Below are 21,343 nucleotides of genomic sequence, written 5' to 3'. Positions count from 1 at the left end.
ATATTGTTAGTCTCTTACCCTCTTCTATGTCATTCCTGGCTGCAGCCTCCATTAATGTCACACTAGTGCTGAAGGTCACCCTTTTGCTTTTCTTCACCCCATCTCCCTTGTGGTTGCCCTTTTGACTACTGGCACTGTCCTTCTCCATCTGAGCCCAGCCTTTCAGCTGCTGTGCCCGTCTCTTCTGTGCATGCTTCAGGCGCTCGGTGGCTGAGAGACGTCCGTTAGTTGCCATTTCTGTTAGCAGCTCGGCATGCTCTGCCATAACCTCCAAGTCAAGACTCTCAACTCCTTCACAATCCCTTCTGACTGTGGTTTCTGCTATCTCCTATCATAGGCATTCGACTCTCTTACACTTGCAGTTCTGACATCCAAACGTCTGATGAGAGCAGCATACAAACTCGAGATCCAATAGGATAATGTAGAGATGCAGATGAAAGCCAATGACGAATCATATTTTTAATAACTTTTCCTATTTGGACCAGGAGAACAGGTTCTGCAAAGAAAGAACGAAAAAAAAAAGTTATAGTTTTCAATGAACACAGAAAGCTCATTATGCAAGAATATTACAAGGCCCATTTCAACTTGCTAAACCTGTCACTGCCAATTATATAGCAAGTCACACCCACACCTGCGGGTGTCGCTGTTGGACAGTGTTATTCCTGCTTCCTGCTTGCCTTGCTGCTATTTTGTGATCGTAGCTCCATGTAGCTTTGTTTTTTCTGTAGAATCTTACTATCACTCTCTGTTGTTTAAAGTGATAAAATATAACTTAATTCCCACCATATTTCTGATATTATATATTAATCTAATCTGATTAATTTGATCGTTTGCTTTTATTCTTAATCCGCTAGCGCAGTGAACCTGCATCACGTTAGCGTTCGTTAGCTTGTCATTAGCATTTCCATTCGTGCCTATTGCGGTTTTCTTTTCTTTTTCTTTTCTCCTCTCCTTTCTCTCGTTACTCTCTCACTCTGGTTTTTCACAAGTTCATCAAACAACTGTTTTAATAATCTTTCATCATGCACGGTGAGTTTTGGCTTCTCCTGCTATTGTTATTTGCACCACTTGCCACATGTATAGTTTATCTCTCTTTGTACAGTAAGAATGTTATTCATGCCGGCACTAATGATGTTCGACTTCGCCAGGATTTCGGAGATCACTAAAAATAACATTAAAGAGGTGTGTGAACTTGCAAGCACAATGTCAGAAACTATAATATGCTCTGGTCCCTTCCCTGCTTACATTGATGATGAGATGCATAGCAGATTGTCATCACTCAATGGCTGGATGGTGCCTGCAGTTTAACATAGGTTTCATAGACAATTTAAAGTGAAGTGAAAGTGAAAAAGTGAAAGTCGTGACATTTGCCAAGTATGGTAACCCATACTCGGAATTGGTGCTTTGTATTTAACCCATCCAAGTGCACACACACAGCAGTGAAAAGTGAACACACCGTGAACACACCTGGAGCAGTGGGCAGCTACATATCTAGCGCCAGGGGAGCAGCTAGAGGTACAGAGTCTTGCTCAAGGGCACTTCAGTCATGGGTATTGAAGGTGGAAGAGAGTGCTATTCATTCACTCCCTCCCACCTATAACTACTGCCAGCACCGAGACTCGAACCTGCAACCTTCCGGTTACAAGTCCAACTCTCAAACCATTAGGCCACAGCTACCCCCATTGGACGAGCTTTTGGGGCAGAAATATGGCATATAGTCTTAGTGTTTATACTTGAATAACTGGGGCCCAGGTCAAGAAGTAGACAGACTGGCTAAACCAACCATCTGCTAGCCACCTCATGTCACAGAAGTCAGTTAATTCTCAGCACATAGAGACTCTTTCACCTAGATATCACACTATAGAGACTGTGTCTGTTCCCCAAACAAGAAAATACAAAAAACGTCCAAAGCAATTTAAGAGTAACAATTTAATTGAGGTTCAACAAATAAAAAAACAGATGCAATAAGGATAAACAAATGATAAAGCTTAGCTTATTGAATATCAGGTCCCTTTCTACGATAATACTTTTTGTAAATAATATGATCACTGATCATATTCTAGATATGCTCTGTTTGACAAAAACGTGGCTAAAACCTGATGATTACATTATGTTAAATGAGTCTACCCCCCCAAGATTAATGTTATAAACATATGCTGCATCAAAAAGGTAAAGGGAGAAGTAATGCTTCAAAAACAATGTTTTCAGGATTTCTCAGAATGCAGGCTTCAAGTATAACTCGTTTGAAGTAATGGTGCTTCATATAACATCATCCAGAGAAACACATTTTAATGATAAATCCCCTGTGATGTTTGTACTGGCTACTGTATACAGGCCACCAGGGCACCATACAGACTTTATTAAAGAGTTTGGTGATTTTACATCCAAGTGCTGGCTGCATATAACGTTTTAATTGTTGGTGATTTTAATATCCATATTGATAATGAAATAGATGCATAGGGATCAGCATTTATAGACATTCTGAACTCTAATGGGGTTAGTCAACCCGTCTCAGGACCATACTCTAGATTTAATACTGTCACACGGACTTTGAGTTCTTGAACATTGGGGCCTTGTTTACAGACACCGACCGCATCTGAGCCCTCAGTCTGGGCTGTACGGGCGTGGAGCTTTTTCCTTCCACTCAACTTTCTGTTAGCATGCTTGGATACAGCACTCTATGAACAGCCAGCTTCTCTGGCAATGAATGTTTGTGGCTTACCATCCTTGTGAAGGGTGTCAGTGTTTGTCTTCTGAACAACTGTCAGATCAGCAGTCTTCCCCGTGATTGTGTAGCCTAGTGAACCAAACTAAGAGACCATTTTGAAGGCTCAGGAAACCTTTGCAGGTGTTTTGAGTTGATTAGCTGATTGGCATATCACCATATTCTCCACAATTTGTGGAGATGGGTGATTTGCTTGGCTTTTTTTAAATGTGAGCCAAAATCATCACAATTAAAGAACCAAAGACTTAAACTACTTCAGTCTGTGTGCACTGAATTTATTTAATAAGTTGAATTACTGAAATAAATGAACTTTTCCACAACATTCTAATTTATTGAAATGCACCTGTAATTGACGACAGAATGACAGATGATTTTCATTTTTGGATCCGTTTAAGAATCTGTGTATCAGAGACCATAAACCCCATAACCCATCCAAGTGCACACACACAAGCAGTGAGAAGCAAACACACTCCCGGAGCAGAGGGCAGCTATAGATCCAGCGGCCGGGGAGCAACTGGGGGCTCAGTGTCTTGCTCAGGGGCACTTCAGCCATGGGTATTGAGGGTGGAAGAGAGCGCTGTTCATTCACTTCCTCCCACCTACAAATCCTGCCAGCACTGAGACTCAAACCGGCGACCTTCTGGTAACTAGTCCAGCTCTCTAACCATTAGGCCACAACTTCCCTGACCATCATGACAAAAAGTTATTAAAATAATTTAGATTAGTCAAACCACTGAAAAGATATACAGAAAGCCAATTACATTTTGGGGTATTTTGTTGACTTGAAATAACTAACTGACCCTACAGTACATCTAAGTTAAATCATAATTTGTTACAGAGCCAAACAATATTTACTTACAGTGTGCAATACTAGGTTTATTCGAAAGCTAGACTAGCAGAGGTGAAATGCAAAGGTGAGGAAAATGTGTGTGTGTATGAGTAAGTGCCATGGTTTAAGTTTGGACAAAGTGTCTTTAATGTTTTGGGATTTTTTGGCCTCTGACTAGCCTTATGCTGACTAGCCAATGCCAACATTTATCAAAATATCTTATCCTGAGTTCATCAGAAGAAAGAAACAAACAAACAAGCAAGCTAGTCTGGCATTGGTCTAAAATAGCATTGTGCAAATTCAGAAATGCCACCAAAATTAATAAATATGCCCTCAAAAACATATGAATTGCCCCGTATGAGTTGTTGTAACTGTATACTGTAATATTAATAACAATGTAGTTAAGCAAAGTTGAAGGTGATGCTCAAACTATATGACAGTGCTGACGACTAACTCTCCAGTGTAGTTATATCTTCATACAGCACAGGTTTTCCAAGAATGCGTTTGTAAAGGTGTGGTCACATTTAACATAGTGCAGAAACATTTTATGGGCTATATCTAGCTTTTGCAATAGGTATTCAGGCAATCAGGAGTTTCATATCAGGGTGAAAAAGTTCACCATGGAGATTTCAGTCATGTTGAGATCTGTCTTGCTACACTGACCAACAGAAACCTGTTTGGTTTGAAAGTGATGCATGAGTAATGCTTCATGCATCTCTATGCTATTGACAATGGACATGTATTCTACCATTAGTTTCTGTGAATAATGTTAAGCATGATTTGCTTCAGTGGCTACTGCTAGTGATGAACATAAACAGAATCAACATCATCGTTTACAAGGATATGTCATTCACGCCCTTTTAGCAAACAAATGTTAACTCACAAAAATTGTACCAAATATGAGTGGTGAGCCCCAAAAAAAGAAAAAAGCCATATGTCAACTTTCTATTCAGTCTTAGTTCCGATCCTGTCACCTAATTTCCCACAAATTGAAAAATAGATATGCTGAAGTTATTCCACTGGACTATACAAGGATTATTTTGTTTCATTCATTCTTTTTCAAATTTGGTAAATAATGATCAATATTAGTTTTTTGTTTAGGAATCAGGCACAAACTGCTCACACTGTGTTCATACTGAAATCTTTTCTCTCATAGTTTTAGTTTTTATCTCTTCTCACATTTAGTTGTAAAAGTTTGTGCTTGTTAGACAAGGTGGACATATAAAGGTTTAATTTTTAAATGAAAATATGGCAAATATGAAATAAATTACTAAAGGAAGCTTCTCACATCTGCTAACATCACCAGTAACTTCTATTCTTTCAAATATTTTTTACAAATATTTTATTATTCTCCACTAAAAATTATTGTGCAGCCCAAACTGTTAGGCCTACAGACTTTAAACGAATGGGATGGTTTTTCTATTGGCTGTTAAAGAAACTCAAGTAGCAAACAACTAGCATAGTCCTCAAATGGTTCAGGTCATTCTTAGAAAGAAGGGGTTTCTTTGTGAAGCATAGGCAACCATACGTTTAAGTTGACATTCATGACATGCTGAGTCCCACAAGAGTCATTACTCATGTGGGATTGCATATAGTCACATAATATGCAAAGCAAAATATTGTGAAATAACTAAATTGCTAACCATAGCTATGAAAATGACACCCAGATTTACTTGATGCCGCATGATGACTATAGCACTGATTCCTGACAGTTGAATGGGCAAAAGTCTGTTTGAAAAAAAAAGGCCAATGGGTTGGCTATCATGTTATGTAGGGTTGTCATGATTCCCATGATTAAATTTGTGTACTCAATTATATATAAAAAAAGAATAAAAAAAAACTTTGACTGCATTTTGTCCGTGTCGATTAACCAGCAAAATAGAGACGCATTCCAGGACAAGAATCCATATAAAAGCTTTATGTATATGCATGTAGGTTATGTGCATCTCAGAGTGGCTCTGAATTGCTTATAATGTTCATCTGGGAACATTGGGTCTCATTCATGAAACATTTGTAAATATACGAGTAAATATCTGAGTGATTTGCGCGTAAAGAGAACTTCCCGAAAAATCTTCTCCTGATTCACAAAAACTTCGTAAACGCCAGATGTGATAGTGAAATGTGTGTGTGTGTTAATGAATTCCAATCAGTCGTCAATTACCATAAATCCCGCCTATTAAATCCGACTGACAACTATATATGAGCATCATATTATGACACCAAACGAAGGAATTTCAACATGTCTTCTCAAAAGCGACTGAAAAAGAAACATTTCTCAGCTGCAGAAATTGAAGTTTTATTATCAGAAGTACATTCAAAACGCCACATTTTAATTTCAAGCGTACTAGTAGCGTATCAGGTCCTAAAAAAGGAAGTTTGGCAGCATATTACAGATCCTATTACTGGCTCTCATAATAAAAGTTAAAAGAAAAACCATATGTAATTAATATATATTATATTTTTTTCAAAATGCTGTGTAAATATGTACCCGATTAAGATGAATTAAAATGCAGCCGTATTAATAAGCAAAACGTTCAGACGTTAAATGCACTATTTATGCGTGGCTGGGAGCAGGTGTAGATTTCTTTCGTACCGACTAACATTTGTAAAATACGAACGTTTTAATGAATCCGAAAATTTACTCCAAAACCACTTTACACGCGATTTACACAAAAATGAGTTCTGCTCGTGTTTCATGAATGAGACCCAATGTGCACCATTCTATCAGATTTATAAGATAAATCATATATTATAAACCTACACTAATAGAAGAATCATCTTTCGAAATATGGTTCTGGTCCGTCAGTGCATTCCAGGAGCATTGTGTCTGCAGCAGTGCAGCGATTGTTCACGCACCGAGTAGCGGACTGCAAACGCGTCCTGTGTGAAAGCACAATGGCAGTGGTTGTAGCATTACTATCATAAAGAAGTGGCCAAATATTTAAGATTAGGTGGACATTTGAATTAAATGTTGTTAATACTAAAGGGGTCATATGATGCGATTTCAAGTTTACCTTTCTCTTTGGAGTGTTACAAGCTGCTTGTGAATAGATAAGATCCCTAAAGTTGTAAAGACTAAATCCATGCCCTACTAAAACGCCTCATTTAAACATGGCCCAACGTCTACGTCACTGTGTGGGAAGATCTACCTAATGCCGCCCAAATGTTCACGCAAAGAAAGAAGGCGTAACTTTATTGTTGCTGACACCTTAGCCATCATGTTGTGAAGACATTTGTTGTTTTTTCGCAAAAGCCTTCCAAAAGAGTAAATTACTAGAAATCAGTGGTTAAAGAGTTAGTTCACCTGAGAATGAACAAAACTGTTGTCAACAGTTCAGAAGACATGAAATAAAGTGCATGCATCTGTAATAAAATATCCCTCACATGGCTCCGGGAGGTGAATAAAGGACCCCTGTAGCAAATTCATGCGTTTTTGTAAGATAAATATCCAGATTTAAACAATAATAAACTTTTTTTTCTCACTTCTGCTAACTGTTGAGAACTGGAAGACGTGTAGGCGGATGTCATAATACATCAGCGCTGCATGGTTAGTGATTAGCGCATCGAGAGAACAAAACAAAATGCTGGTCACGAATTAGAAGCACAAATTTGTAAAGAAAAAACGTTGAAGGATCTCGAAATAAGCCAAGAGGAGACTTGTTTTCCTTTGCATCTACATTTTCCAGAGGTGTGCGAGTGACGCATACGTCTTCCACATACCACAGTCACCAAAATTTTTGAAAAAAAGTGTTTATTACATATGAAATCTGGATATTTATATTACAAAAAAGCATGGATTTGCTAAAGGAGTCCTTTATTCCCCCCGTGGAGCAGTGTGATGGACATTTTATTACAGATGCATGCACTTTATTTCACTCCTTCTGAACTGTTGACAACACACACCCGCTTATCCCATTGAAAGGCTTGCAAGATCAAGGACAATTTTTTATTGTGTTTTATTTGTTCACCAGAGCTGTTGCCTATAAACTGAATGTTAATTTCTCTACCATGAGCCATCTCCAAAGGCATTTCAGAGAATTTGCCAGTACATCCAACCGGACTCGCAACCGCAGACCACATATAACCAAACCAGCCCTGGAACTCCACATCCAGCATCTTCACCTACAAGATCATCTGAGACCAGCCACTCAAACAGCTGCTTTAACAATTGGTTTGCATACCCAAAGAATTTCTGCACAAATGTCAGAAACCGTTTCAAGGAAACTCATCTGCATGCTCGTCATCCTCATCGGGGTCTCGACCTGACTACAGTTCGTCATCGTAACTGACTTGAGTAGGCAAATGCTCACATTTGATGGAGTCTGGCACTTTGGAGAGGTGTTCTCTTCATGGATGAATCCCGGTTTTCACTGTACAGGGTAGATGGCAGACAGCCTGTAATGTGTCGTGTGGGTGAGCGGTTTACTGTCAACGTTGTGGATCGAGTGGCCCATGGTGGCGGTGGGGTTATGGTATGAGCAGGCATATGTCATGGACAATGAACACAGGTACATTTTATTGATGGTATTTTGAATGCACAGAGATACCGTTAAGAGATCCTGAGGCTCATTGTTGTGCCATTCATCCATGACCATCACCTCATGTTGCAGCATGATAATGCAGGGCCCCATATTGCAAGGATCTGTACACAATTCCTGGAAGCTGAAAACATCCCAGTTCTTGAATGACCAGCGTACTCACCGGACATGTCACCCATTGAGCATGTTCGGGATGTTCTGGATTACCGTATACGACAGCGTGTTCCAGTTCCTGCCAATATCCAGCAACTTTGCACAGCCATTGAAGAGAAGTGAACCAACATTCAACGGCCACAATCAACAATCTTATCAACTCGCAAAGGATAAGAGTTGCACTGCGTGAGGTAAATGGTGGTCATACCAGATACTGACTGGTTTTCAGACCCAACAATACAATAAAACTGCCCATTTTAGAGGGGCCTTTTATTGTGGCCAGCCTTAGGCACACTTGTGCAATAATCATGCTATCTAATCAGCTTCTTGATATACCATACCTGTGAGGTGGATGGATTATCTCGGCAAAGGAAAAGTGCTCACTAACACAGATTTATACAGATTTGTGAACAATATTTGAGAGAGATAGGCCTTTTGTGTACATAGAAAAAAGTCTTAGATCTTTGAGTTTAGCCCATGAAAAATGGCGGCAAAAACAAAAGTGTTGCGTTTATAATTTTTTTAGGTATACAGTGGGGCTCGAAAGTTTGGGCAGCCCTCGCAGAATCTGTGAAAATGTGAATAATTGTAAAAAAAATAAGAGAGATCACACTAAATGCATATTTTTTATTTAGTACTGTCCTGAGTAAGATATTCTGTACATAAAAGATGTTTATATTTAGTCCACAAGACAAAAAAAATTGCTGAAATTATTAAAATAACCCCATTAAAAAATTTTTGGGAACCCTTGGTTCTTAATACTGTTTGTGGTCTTTCATTGAAATATCTTTTTTTTTTTACATTTAGTTCTGCCCTTCGTAAGCAACAAAATATACTTATATGTCTCCCAGAACATAAATTAAGTACAATTTACCTTGAAATTCAAATTCCAAAAGTTTTCACCCCCTCAGCTCTTAATGCATCTTGTTTCCTTCTGGAGCATCAGTGAATTTTTTCACTGTAACCTTTTTTAATAGTTGTGTTTGAGTGCCTCAATTGTCCTCAGTGTGAAAAGATGTCTCTCCAAATCATACAGTCACTGCTGGAAATGGTTCAAATATGCAAAGATGCTGGAAAACTGAAGAATCTGCAGGACCTTAAAGATTTTTCTGAAGAACAGTTCAAGGTAGGGGTGCTCCGATCACGATCGGCCGATCGTTATGCGCATCTCGTAGAGAAAAAAAGAGCCATTGTTAATAGAGAAGATGCGCAAATCCACTTCATTTTCAGCGTTTTTTGGCGCATCTTCTCAGTTAACAACGGCTCTGTGTAGTAACAGCTGCTCTATGTGAAATCACGCACCTGATGGAATTAACCGCTGATTAAATAACCGGCTTTACTGATGAGATGTGCATTAACGATCGGCCGATAGTGATCGGAGCACCCCTAGTTCAAGGTTTCAAATATTTAAAAATTGAAGCGTTTCAGGAAGCATATTATGCATAAACTGCATACACACATTTCACTACACCAAATACACAAAATAATGTTATTTTTTGCAACATCATATGACCCCGTTAAACAATGATTAGGTCACACTGTATAAAAAAATATCATCAGGCCTTTCGGCGCCTCTTCTGGCATTTGACATAATACACAATGTACACAAGTGAATAATGCGTTTGATATTTCATTTGAACCAATTATTTGAAAAATTTTCATCAAGTATAAAAAAGATAATTGTGACTTTATATCTCACAATTCTGACTTCACATATGGAAGTTTAGGGTTCATCTCAAAATGACAGAAAAAAAAGTTAAAAATAAAAGTTAGTGTGATAGTCACTTTCTTTTTTTCTTTCTTTCTAATCCACTGTACTGGAAACAAAGTAAAACCAGAAAAACTTTGCTTCAAGAACAGTTGCTATCAACTATAGAACTGTGACTCAGTACAGTCATGCCCAGAAAATGGAATGAGATATTGTTAGAAAATTTGATACCCATTCTTTGGTATCTATTGAATGTCTCGATGTCTCTAAAGATACATTGTATTTGGAGGGGCTTGGCACTTAGTGACAATTACAAACAAAACCATCTGAGCATTTGATCTTGTATTTCTGCCAAGAAGAACATAGATCAATCATTATCAAAAACATTGAACTTTGAAAGCAGCAAGACTTTTCCTGTACTAATGATGACTTGACACGTGTAAGGTGTGATTCTGGGATAAAAGTGAAGGTTGATGCTGACAATGTCAAAACAACAACAAATGTATAATTTGAGGCAAAACTATTTATTAAATCTAGCTGACACTATGGATATGCCGGTATCAAATTGATATAATACAGAAATTAACATAATACAGTTTAACAGGTTAAATTACTTTTTTCTTATAACAACAATAACTGAACATTTAAATACAATAAAGCAATACAGAAAAATATATAGTTAAATATTTTAGACAGTTTAAAGTGCAAAAGAACTATAAAGACTCATAAGTATCACTTTACAATAAGACCTCATTAGTTAACCATTAACATTCACAATAAGCAATAGCTAGATTTGCTGTTATTAACCTTTGTTTAAAAAAATGCAAGTCTTCGTTCATATTAGCTCATTAAATAATACAGTTGCAACTTTAGATTTTAACAACATGTTATTAAATATTGGAAAACCCAAGATTAATGAATGTTCAGAAGAATTTTTCATTGGCAGTCTGTGTAAACTAAAGAATTAACTAATGAAGCCCTAATGTAAAGTGAATTAACAATAAAGAATCAAAATACTTTAAAACAATATCTAGGGCACATCCAGATATGGACATGGACAGTATACCATACATACACTTTCAATGGAGGGACAGAAAGCTCTCGGACTATATCTAAAATATCTTAAACTGTGTTACGAAGATGAACGGAGGTCGTAGGGTTTGGAATGACATGAGGGTGAGTCAATGGCATAATTTTCATTTTTGGGTGAACTATCCCTTTAAATATGTTTAAGAAAGAAGTGCAGCTGCTTTATTTATGGGGTTTCCAGGGTAAGGGTTGCATTTTCTGCAGTTTAGTGCCATCTGCTGTAAGATAGTGAATATGCTTTCATTCAGCGCATTTCTCACATGTTCCCCCATGTGCTTCTAATGCCGGTTTGTTCACATCAGAGCGCACACTCTTTCAAGCAGCATACAGCGGTGTTGTACATTTTGACCAGTTGATGGCAATAGCATTCTTAAAATGCATTCCAAATTCTGAATTATTTGTAGTATATAATTATTCAGGGTATTAGAAGAACCTATGATAACAATATCGTGCAAATTCATTATCATGATATATTGCATTACCAAATACCGGCACATGTCTAGCTATCACATATGTCAGAAGTTTCCATTATTTTGTGGCTATATTTTACTGATAGTCAATGTTACTTACAAATAATTTAGGTGCCAGCACCAATAGCAGTGAAATTCAATTATTTTAATACCACAGCAAAAACTAATTTGCTATTGATCAAACTCATTTTATGACTTCCTTATAAATCATAAATAATAACACTCCGTAATAAAATTATGAGCAATAGAGCAAATATTGCTTCACATCTTTCAGTATCAGTATTCAGAAATTCAATAAAAAAAAATTTCTTGCCAATATTGCTGTTGGACTGTTATTAGTCTTATGCTTCGTTCACACCAAATGGAAATAGAGTGTATTGTGCAAATTATTTCAATGTTAAGTCATTGTAAAGACGCAATTACGCGCGTCTGGAGGTCTTGCGGCGCGAATGAGGCATTAAGCGCATCCCGGTAGATGCGAATTTGCCTCATTTGTGAGTCTAGTTCACCCGGTAGACGCGAATTGACGTGCGTGCGTGCGTGCAAATTGACCTGCTTGCTGCTGGGGCGGCAGGCCCGCCTGGAGTCACTCATTTAACATGGAGCAAAGACTGATAGTGTCAGTGACCAATCACCCGGAGCTATATGACACAAGTTCATATTTCTAGAAAGATAGGAATATAAAGGACCTCGCTTGGAAGAGTGTCGATGAGGAGATTGGGCAACCTGGTAAGTTGTAAATACACATTTCACTTTTGAGTCACGTACACGTTTATCGACCTGCAGCCTTCCCGCCGTTTTTTACAACTATTTTCCCCCTGATATACAGCTACTTTTCACAAGAGCAAATACAAAGCGGTACCTCTCTTGATGAATGCTCAATCAACATCAGCCATCTTGCAAACAGACAACCACCTAGCACGTGCCCCTCCACCAAGAAGCAGGTTTAGCCTCGGACGCGCGTCAATTTAGCTTTAAATGTTTGATTTTTATGCGCGTCTATTTCGCTCTAGACACATGAATGCATTTAAAATGTTCAAGCGGCAAACTAGACACGGAAGACGCAAATTCAACTCTCTATTCAAGTTTGGTGAGCTCTACACAGATATATTTTGTCTCGACTGTTAACAATGACTGAATAAATAACTGACTGCAGCTACATTAATACCATTCAGACAGTGTCCAGTGTACTTTGTACTAGAGGTCGACCGATATTGGATTTTGCCGATACCGATAGCTAGGTTGGACCACACTGGTCAATACCGATTAATTAACAGATAGATTTTAAAATGGATACTTAACGGATTTTAATTAATTAAAATCATGAAATTATACATTTTCACATCAATTTTAATAAAAGTTTAACAAAAATTACATGAAAAATTACGAAATGTTTAATTTTTCTGACCATACATTTTTACATACACAGAATCATGGCAAACACCAAGTACCAACTCTACCATTTCCATGGGAGTTGCCCCTGGGACGTTTAGACGGCTGTCTGTGACAGTACCCCTTATGGCCCAAGGCCTTAGCTACATATCCAACTTAATGTCCGGGGTAGAGCTGAAGGCTTGGAATCAGGAAAGATTCCTTTAAAGGGATACGGCTAAGAACCTAGCATTTTATACCAAGTCCTGCATGTCACACAGGGGCTACCGCTTGCTTTCGCATAAGCTTGCTGAAGGTGCTGTCTCAATAGATCCTTAGTAGCAACACCCTGTTTAGATAGGTATCCGAGGATACGTAGGTGGAGTGGCACCCAAAATGAACGAGGCTTTTACCAACTCAAGAAAGGGCTTGAAGCAACCGCATGAAGCCCTCACCATATAGGATTTTAGAAAGAACGCAGAATACTAGCATGCAAACTTACCACAGTGTGGATTTCAGAAAGTGCACAAAGACTTCAAATGCACACTTACCATAGCATGGATTTTCAAATACCGTTGTAGGGAAGGGGCCCTTGTGGCACTCTGATAGAGCAGCTAATAGATGGAATGGTGCATCTCAAAACAGTATGTATGAGTCAGTATGACTCATCAACTCGATCTGTGGAAATAATGCTGAAGCGCTCTTGGGGAAAAAACAGAGAACTCAGTCTCACATGAGAGAATTCAGAGTAGTGCACTCATAGGCGACCCTTCTTGGAAAAGGGGGGCGCTGTTAAACAACCAGGAGAATTGCCCAAACAGCCCCTCATGTTGAATGAAGCGATGCTTGAAGTGTATAAACAAATACACACTGGCTGAATGGAGCCCAAGGAACCAAGGTCTAATAATCTCAAGAAAGGGAATGAGGCGGAGCGCGTAACCCTCACCGTACAGGATTTCAGAAAGTGCACAGAGTCTTGCGTGCATGTTTACCACTTACGTGGACTTTAGAAAGTGTGCAAAGTTTTCACGTGCACACTAACCGCTATGTGGTTTTCAGAAAGTACACAGAGCTTAGCATGTGTACCTAAAGGTTCCTCAGCATCGCAGAGGCGCTGAACCTCACGGGAGAGGCAAGCTCAAATTTTACAAACCTCTGGCAAGGGAAGCAACACCTGCGGCAGCATATACAAGAAGACTTCTATAACTGCCACCTCCACTTCCAGCTGGATGCGACAGCACAACTAAGCAGCCAGGAGACCCCTCAGGGATGCCTAATACCAGAACATGAAACTGGATGGCTGGTGCTGATGAGTGTTTAGTAAACACTGTAACTGAGCACTGCAAAAGGAAACTCACAGAGTTTATTAGTAGACACATAACCACCGGCAATTAATAGACATAAGTATATACAAAAAGGGTTACATACTCACCCACCCCCGATTAGGTGGAGAGCTGGTGGTTACAGGGGAATTAGGAAGGGGAGGATAGAAGCAGAAGTAAAAAATACCCAAAGGGGATGAGTAGATACCTAGGTATCGCTCTGATTCGGACAAGACTGCTGCCTCGTCTGGATCACTTCCCTTAGGTTGTGCTTACCTCCTCATGACCCACAATTCCTCTTACCCCTGTCCGCAGGTGGGGGAGGAGCGCGAGTCGCGACACTAGCCTTATGTGCCCGTCTTTGATCCTCAGATCGAGACAGGCCAGGAACCCAATGTTGTTCAGGCTAAGAACTGGACCTTCGTGGAACGAAGGATCTGAAAGCAGTGGAGCGCATCTTCGTCTCCCTAAACTTCTCGATCACTGTCTCAAAGAAAATACCAAAAAGTTCAGAAGGTGAAACCTGAGCATCGAGAAGAAAGGCCCTCGCCTCTATCCAGGTCTCTTAGCAGATCAGTCTGATATGCTTGAAGCACCACCATCGTGTGTAATAAAGCCACAGCCTGACCTGCTGCTGCCTTGCCATTTAAGCGAGATGTATTTCTTGAAGGGGCTTCGATGGCAAGGAGGGAGATTCAGAGAGGATGTCTCCCCTGCAGGAAGAAAGCTCTTTCTACAGGGGGCATCCTCCTCATCCTCTTCATGCATTGCCTCGATGTTGGCACAACTCTAATGCCGAAACCGATGGATGCAAGAAGAAAACGGCTTCTTTTATTTCTTTTCTATCTCTGTATGGAGATCGGGCAGAAATGGAAGGCTGTGGAAGTGGAACTCCAACTATGCCATGGTGCAATTCATAACCTCTAAAAAACCAAGCAGAGCACTAACCTCAGTATCAGAAAGTGTTAAGGATATAACATCATCCTCCAGAGGCTCTCTCTCGTCCACCGCCATTAAGAGCGTGAAAGGGAAAGTCCCTCTCTAAACCATTCAGACAGAGCCACCTGAAATTCTCACAAGCTCATTCTCCTCCATGCCTCAGCAGCAGCGGCGGGTCTTGAACCGCGGGAAGCAGATGGCTGCATTTTTTCCTCGGAAAGAGAGACGAATGAGAGCGGAGCTTTTTCATTGAAAAAATGCTCACAATGCATGCAGATTGCCTCCTCAAAGACATAGCGCGTGTGCTCTTCACCAAAACAAATGACGCAAAGATCGTTTGTGTCATCGAGTGTCAATTAAAGCAGACACGAATGCACATATTGTCTAAACGCTTGCTAGTGGTCACCATGATAGACAGAGAAAGATCGCTCTTATCAATTCTTTCAGATGCACACTTCAAACAGAACAGTCAGTGAAGACGAAAAAGAGAATGACGTTTTCTCCCAGTGCCTGTTTATAGTTGAACCTGGACTGACGTCAGAGGCTGTCGCCAGCCAACTCGTTGGTGATTTTTCAATGTACGCTTCAAACATGGGTCACGGCAAGGTGTTCCCCATAGCGCCCCCTAGATGACGCAGTTCGAGGTTGCCTTGAAAGGGAACAGAGCCTTCTCAGCCGCGCCAGCAACGGACGTAACCCGGAAAACTATTAGCCACTCCAGCAAAGGACGAAATGTGGAAAACTATCGGCATGGTCAACTATCGGTGCCGATTAATCTGGAAAATAGATACATTTACATTTACATTACATTTATTCATTCAGCTGACACTTTTATCCAAAGCGACTTACAATTGCTATATATGTCAGAGGTCGCACGCCTCTGGAGCAACTAGGGGGTTAAGTGTCTTGCTCAGGGACACATTGGTGTCTCACGATACATCATTCGTGTACTACTACAGAGAGTCTACTTCTACTATATTTTTGGCATCCATTTGGTAGAAGTACAGTAATTGACATAGACAAAAGTAGTATTTCCAATAATTACAAACTATTATGCTTTAATGTGATCATTTCCAAGTCATAGTCTAAAGCCCTATTCGGACGGGACTAGTTTTACAGGGGGTCGTTAGAGAAATCTGCCTTTCACAGACGTACTTGGTGATTATAATCCCATCCGAATCTGCCACGTCTGTGTTTTTCTCACACAACCTCTGTGATAATTCCATAGCAAATTACCTACTGTTTTTCAGCAAACTCAGTGATCCTCTGAGAAAACTAATCCGAATTACCGTAGATGCTCTTACCACGCGGATGTTTGATATATTTGCTTAGCGGCAAATAAATAATAATAAAATAATAATACAAATAATAAAATCAAGAGCAAGATCAAGTAAACTGTTAATACCGGCCATTGTAATATCAGCATCAGGTAAGATTACTCACGTTCATTTATGTACTCAGTTACATAATGTTTTAATTACATTTAATAAAAAAAAAAAAAAAAAGGAAAACAAGTTAAACTAAAGGAACCACACATTAACATGGTTTTGTTACACTAGCCATTTAGTATGTATTGTGTAATAATACTAAGGCAATCATTCTGAATGAATGCAATGCACGCATACAGAGTGCGTGATTTCTGTGATACCCAGATACACAAATCAGACCCTCCCACCTCTGTAATAAACACAGAGATTTTAGTCCCGTCCGAATTGGTACATGAAAATCTCAGACGTCAGGTGGTAAGAATCGAAACTCAAACGTAGTTTAGAAAACTAGTCCCGTCCGAATAGTACTTAAGACTGCAATGCCCTAGACAAAACTTAAAAGACAAGATTTATTAGCAATTATTAGCATTTTGTCATGTTAATGTTATGTTTTGGCTTAGTTTTCTCCATGTTCCTGTTCTCCTGCATTGGCTCCCTATTTTATCTCCCTGGCTATCAATTAGTACACACCTGTTTTTCTTCCTCTTGATTACATTCCCTTTGTATTTATACCCACATTCATGGTAGGGTATTGTTTGTATTGTATACAGATGGATGTTGGTTTCCCCGCATGTGTTCTCCTTGGATATATTAAAAGTACCTTTTGGATTGTACTCCTTTGTTGTGCACTTTATTATTAACTTACATGATTATATTACTACATTATATAACAAATTACACAATAAGTAAACTGAAATTGACAAATCAAAAGGATAAAAAATGTACAAATATAAAACTTAAAACTTACCATGCTAGTTATAAGCACAATCATTGCAGAAATTTATTTTTTGATGTCTTATATATGGCTATATAACCAAATGATTTTTGATGGCTATATAACCAAATGATAACATTTCACTCACTTCATCAAAGGAGGTGACTTCAACAAGGCTCCTCTAGAAGAAGCAGGTGTAGTTGCATAATGTTAATGTTCTTAGAGCTGTACTGTTGATAAGTGTAAATAATACACACAGTATGCATGTGAAAAGCCAGCTTCTTTTAGCCCAGTTTTCTCTTTTTTTTTCTCTCTTTAGACCAGAGTAAACTGCAGATAAAAGAGATTCAGGCTCTAAGCAGATTTAGTGGTGGAATAGTGAAAGTGACAAGTTCTCCTAATCCAAATGTTCTGGAAAGGATCAGCACAGCAGTATAAAGACTCATTCATACCAAGAGTCAAACGAAAAACATGTCACATGCTTTAATGCAAGACACTTGCCATCTGACCATAGAGATGTAATGCAATGATCTGATAGTGTGATACAGGAATATCAGAGTAAAATAACAATAAGAGAAGTCTACCATATGTTATAATAGTACAGCTGTTGTAATAAAATACTTCTAGATTGTTAAAGTAAATTAATTTAACATTCCCATGATTTTGTAAAAAAAAAAAAAAAAAAAAAAAAAAACGTACTTATACTTTCTTACTGGTTACACTTTTTGCAAATCAGCCGAAATAGTAAATTCTATTTTTAACCACGTCAAACACCGCCCAGTCATTTTATTGAGAACAGCTTTTTGAAAACTGAATTCATTTCCACTTCTGCCTCATTTTCTTTAAAATGATGGTGAATCGGACCAATTTATAAATGTCAAAATATGCACCATTTCAATATTTTGGACACAAGATATAAATAATATACGAGTTGACATGATCTTAATGTGAAAAAAAATTCACTTACTACTTTAATATTTAGTTAATATCCATTTTTTCAACTTTCAAACCATGACAACACAACAAGCAAAATGACTCTCTAACTGTACAAATTAAGTTTTAAACAGAAATACACATATTTCACTGTAAGAATTAATGTACTGGAAGCGTATTTCTAAATTTCACTTCACATTTCTTCTTAAAAAACCTCCAGAAATCAGTCAAAACGCACTGAAGCCAGAATAATCCATTAACACACTATTCTCATTGAGCCGAAGTGTTTCAGTGAAATGAGCCATGGCACATGACCAGGTTTATGGATGTGCCGACTGGATCCAAGTTTGATTCGCTGCATCATACATTACAGAACAATTCACTCAAAAAAAAAGGAAAAAAAGAAAGAGGATAAATAATTTACTGTGCTTTCAAACCCATGACTGATACAGAGGACACAAGAAAGGGTGTTTAGCATAATGTTCACGTTCACAATGCACATCTCAAACAGTGAAAGTGGATGGGGAGTTGGGGACAAATGTACCACAAAAGTAGTCCACAAGAATATATACAGACTCAGAAAAATAACTCTTTTGCTGAACTTGAGTCACAAACATAAGTCTTTGTTTGCCACAAAACTCCCCCTCTGCTCATAAATGTGAAACCATCACGCCGCTATATTAGTATTCCATAGTATTCCCATACATTCTATTAAATTAATAGGAAATCATAACATTTTAATGCAGAAAACATCACTAATAATTTGAAGGATTGATTACCGCAATGCTCTGTTGGTCAGCCTTCCAGCTAAAACCACTAAGCCTCTGCAGATGATCCAGAATACAGCAGCATGTCTGGTCTTTAATCAACCAAAAAGGCTGCTGGCCCTGGAACGGCACCCTCCTACACTATCTCAACATGTTTCTACTACAAGTGTATGTTCCCTCCCACTATCTACAAACAGAGGGGGTGCATGGTGTTTCCTTCGCAACCGGGTACAAAGACCTTCACTCCCTCTTGTGAATTTTTGCAAGATAATGACACAAAACATTCCTTTAGACTGCATCAGAACTACTTTTGAAGAAAAGACTTCCAGATATCAACTGCGTGACCAAAGTGTGAAAGCAGAGCAACAAGTATAACATATTTGTGGGAACAAATGCACCATCTGTTCAAAATGCTTGTCTATAATGTAACAACAGTTGGTTCTATCGTAAAAATATCTGATGCGTTATAATAAATCAGTGCATTACTGGGTCTTACAATTAACAATACTGAAAAGAAAACGTGCATTTCACTGATCCTCTGAATACTGATACTGAAAGATGTCAAACACATTTGTTCCATTGCTTGTAATTGTTTTTAATAGCGTAATTATTGATTGCCTACTTGTCACTTGTCAAAGTTGTTTATGTATTCTTTACTAACAGTCATTAATTTAATATTAATATTTAACTTTTTATTTAATTATTTAATTATTTAATTAGTTTAATAGCCATTTCTAAGGCATCAATAAGATTTTGGTATTGTGAACCTAACCGACAAGCTTATAAACTCTTAAATATGATAAATATTCTGCTGGATTAAAATGTCTGCTAAACTACTAAAGGTAAGATAGTTAAAAAAAAAATTTATGTATGAATGTATAAGTATATATGTATGGCCTGGCCTTTTATATTAGAACTGTAGGTTTTTTTTTTTAAAAGAAAAGCCTTTAAGGGACCCAAGATTCTATTTAGCATGTTATACTCTCAATGTGCAATGCAAACATTTCAGCCTTTTCTGGCTCAAATCATGAATTTGGTTATGTCCCTAAATAAATAAATACAAATAAATAAATATTTGAATATATATTTATATTTCTCATAATGTAGGAGACCTAACAGAAAACGATTTAATATCTAACTAGACAATTCTCTTCACTCAGCATAACTGATGTACTATGAGTTACTCGTGGTGCAGTACTGTTCTAATATCTAGATTAGTTTAATAACTGGGTTCCAACCGTCGCTGAAAACCAATAAAGGCTAATGGAATTTTTAAGAAATTGTGAAATCAGGAAAAAAAATTGCAAATAAACATAGTACATTTTTCAAATATTAATTTAGGGTGAAATATGGTTTTATTTTTTAGTGAAACTAAGCTCTAAAATATTAGCACAATCTACTCCTATAAGTAGCTTAGTCTATATAAAGTGTTGGACATGTTTCTTTACAAATTATTGTTGGGGCAGTAAACAATCTTAATTGTCTTAATATTTTTTTTCTGCTCAAGACAAAAAATAGTTTAATTATTATTTGAATCTATAATCAAACTGTATCACGGGTCTTTATATTGAATCGTTACGAATTTGCGAGGACGGCTTTTGTATCGAGAACATATGAATCAGAAGACAATTATGTTTGTTTGTTTTTATGTGAAAGCTTGATAATTTAATTCATATAATAGCATGCCATGGTAATGAACGATCGCCATATTCATGTGACGTTAGCCTTACTATAACGTAGCCTACTACTTCATAACGCAGGAAAACATGGCACGAAAACATGGTAACATAATGTCAAAAACGTGGTATTATGTTGGAACATGTCCAAAAAACCTTATTTTATTTAAAATGACATTTCTTGTTTACTAGCATAATGCTAACTTGAAGTTTAGTTCATCGCAACTTCTTTAGCCTATTCCTCATTCAAAAATAACAACGATTCAAGAACACTTTAAACAGTACCATCATTCTGTATTAAATCAGTCATTCAAGAATAAAGCCACTTTAATACATTTAAAGCCGCGACAATGTTAGTGTCAGTGGCCTGTGAGCGCACCTGGAAACACACCTGTCATTTATTCACCTGTTTAATACGTCACATTCAACGCTTTTGTCTCACCTGTTGCTTTTAGCTGATCTCAGTCGGTAAATTCATGTCCGTTTAATCAATCCTGTGTCCTTTTCGTTAGCTTTCAGGTGAAATAAAATAATCTCCACAACAGCCGGTTGCTCCCTTTGGTCCGTCTACTCGCTCAACGCATCCCGAGTCCCGACAGTCGGCGCTACACTCACACAAAC

The 21,343-nt window shown here is 38.1% G+C and overlaps 1 protein-coding gene across 1 annotated transcript in view; it reads right to left on the bottom strand.

The window, feature by feature from the left end:
- Nucleotides 1-21,343, bottom strand: part of ppp1r16a (protein phosphatase 1, regulatory subunit 16A) — a 34,129-nt gene extending 12,786 nt beyond the window's left edge. Inside the window, exons 1-2 of the mRNA XM_026222907.1 lie at nt 21,165-21,343; nt 19-496 (exon numbers count right to left, since the gene is read on the bottom strand). Coding sequence (XP_026078692.1) covers nt 19-265 — 247 coding nt within the window. The 5' untranslated portion in view covers nt 266-496; nt 21,165-21,343. The remainder of the gene's footprint in view (nt 1-18; nt 497-21,164) is intronic.

This window comes from Carassius auratus, chromosome 37, assembly GCF_003368295.1.
Source record: "Carassius auratus strain Wakin chromosome 37, ASM336829v1, whole genome shotgun sequence".
Taxonomy (NCBI): Eukaryota; Metazoa; Chordata; class Actinopteri; order Cypriniformes; family Cyprinidae; genus Carassius; species Carassius auratus.
This window is presented reverse-complemented; position numbering and strand designations above follow the sequence as displayed.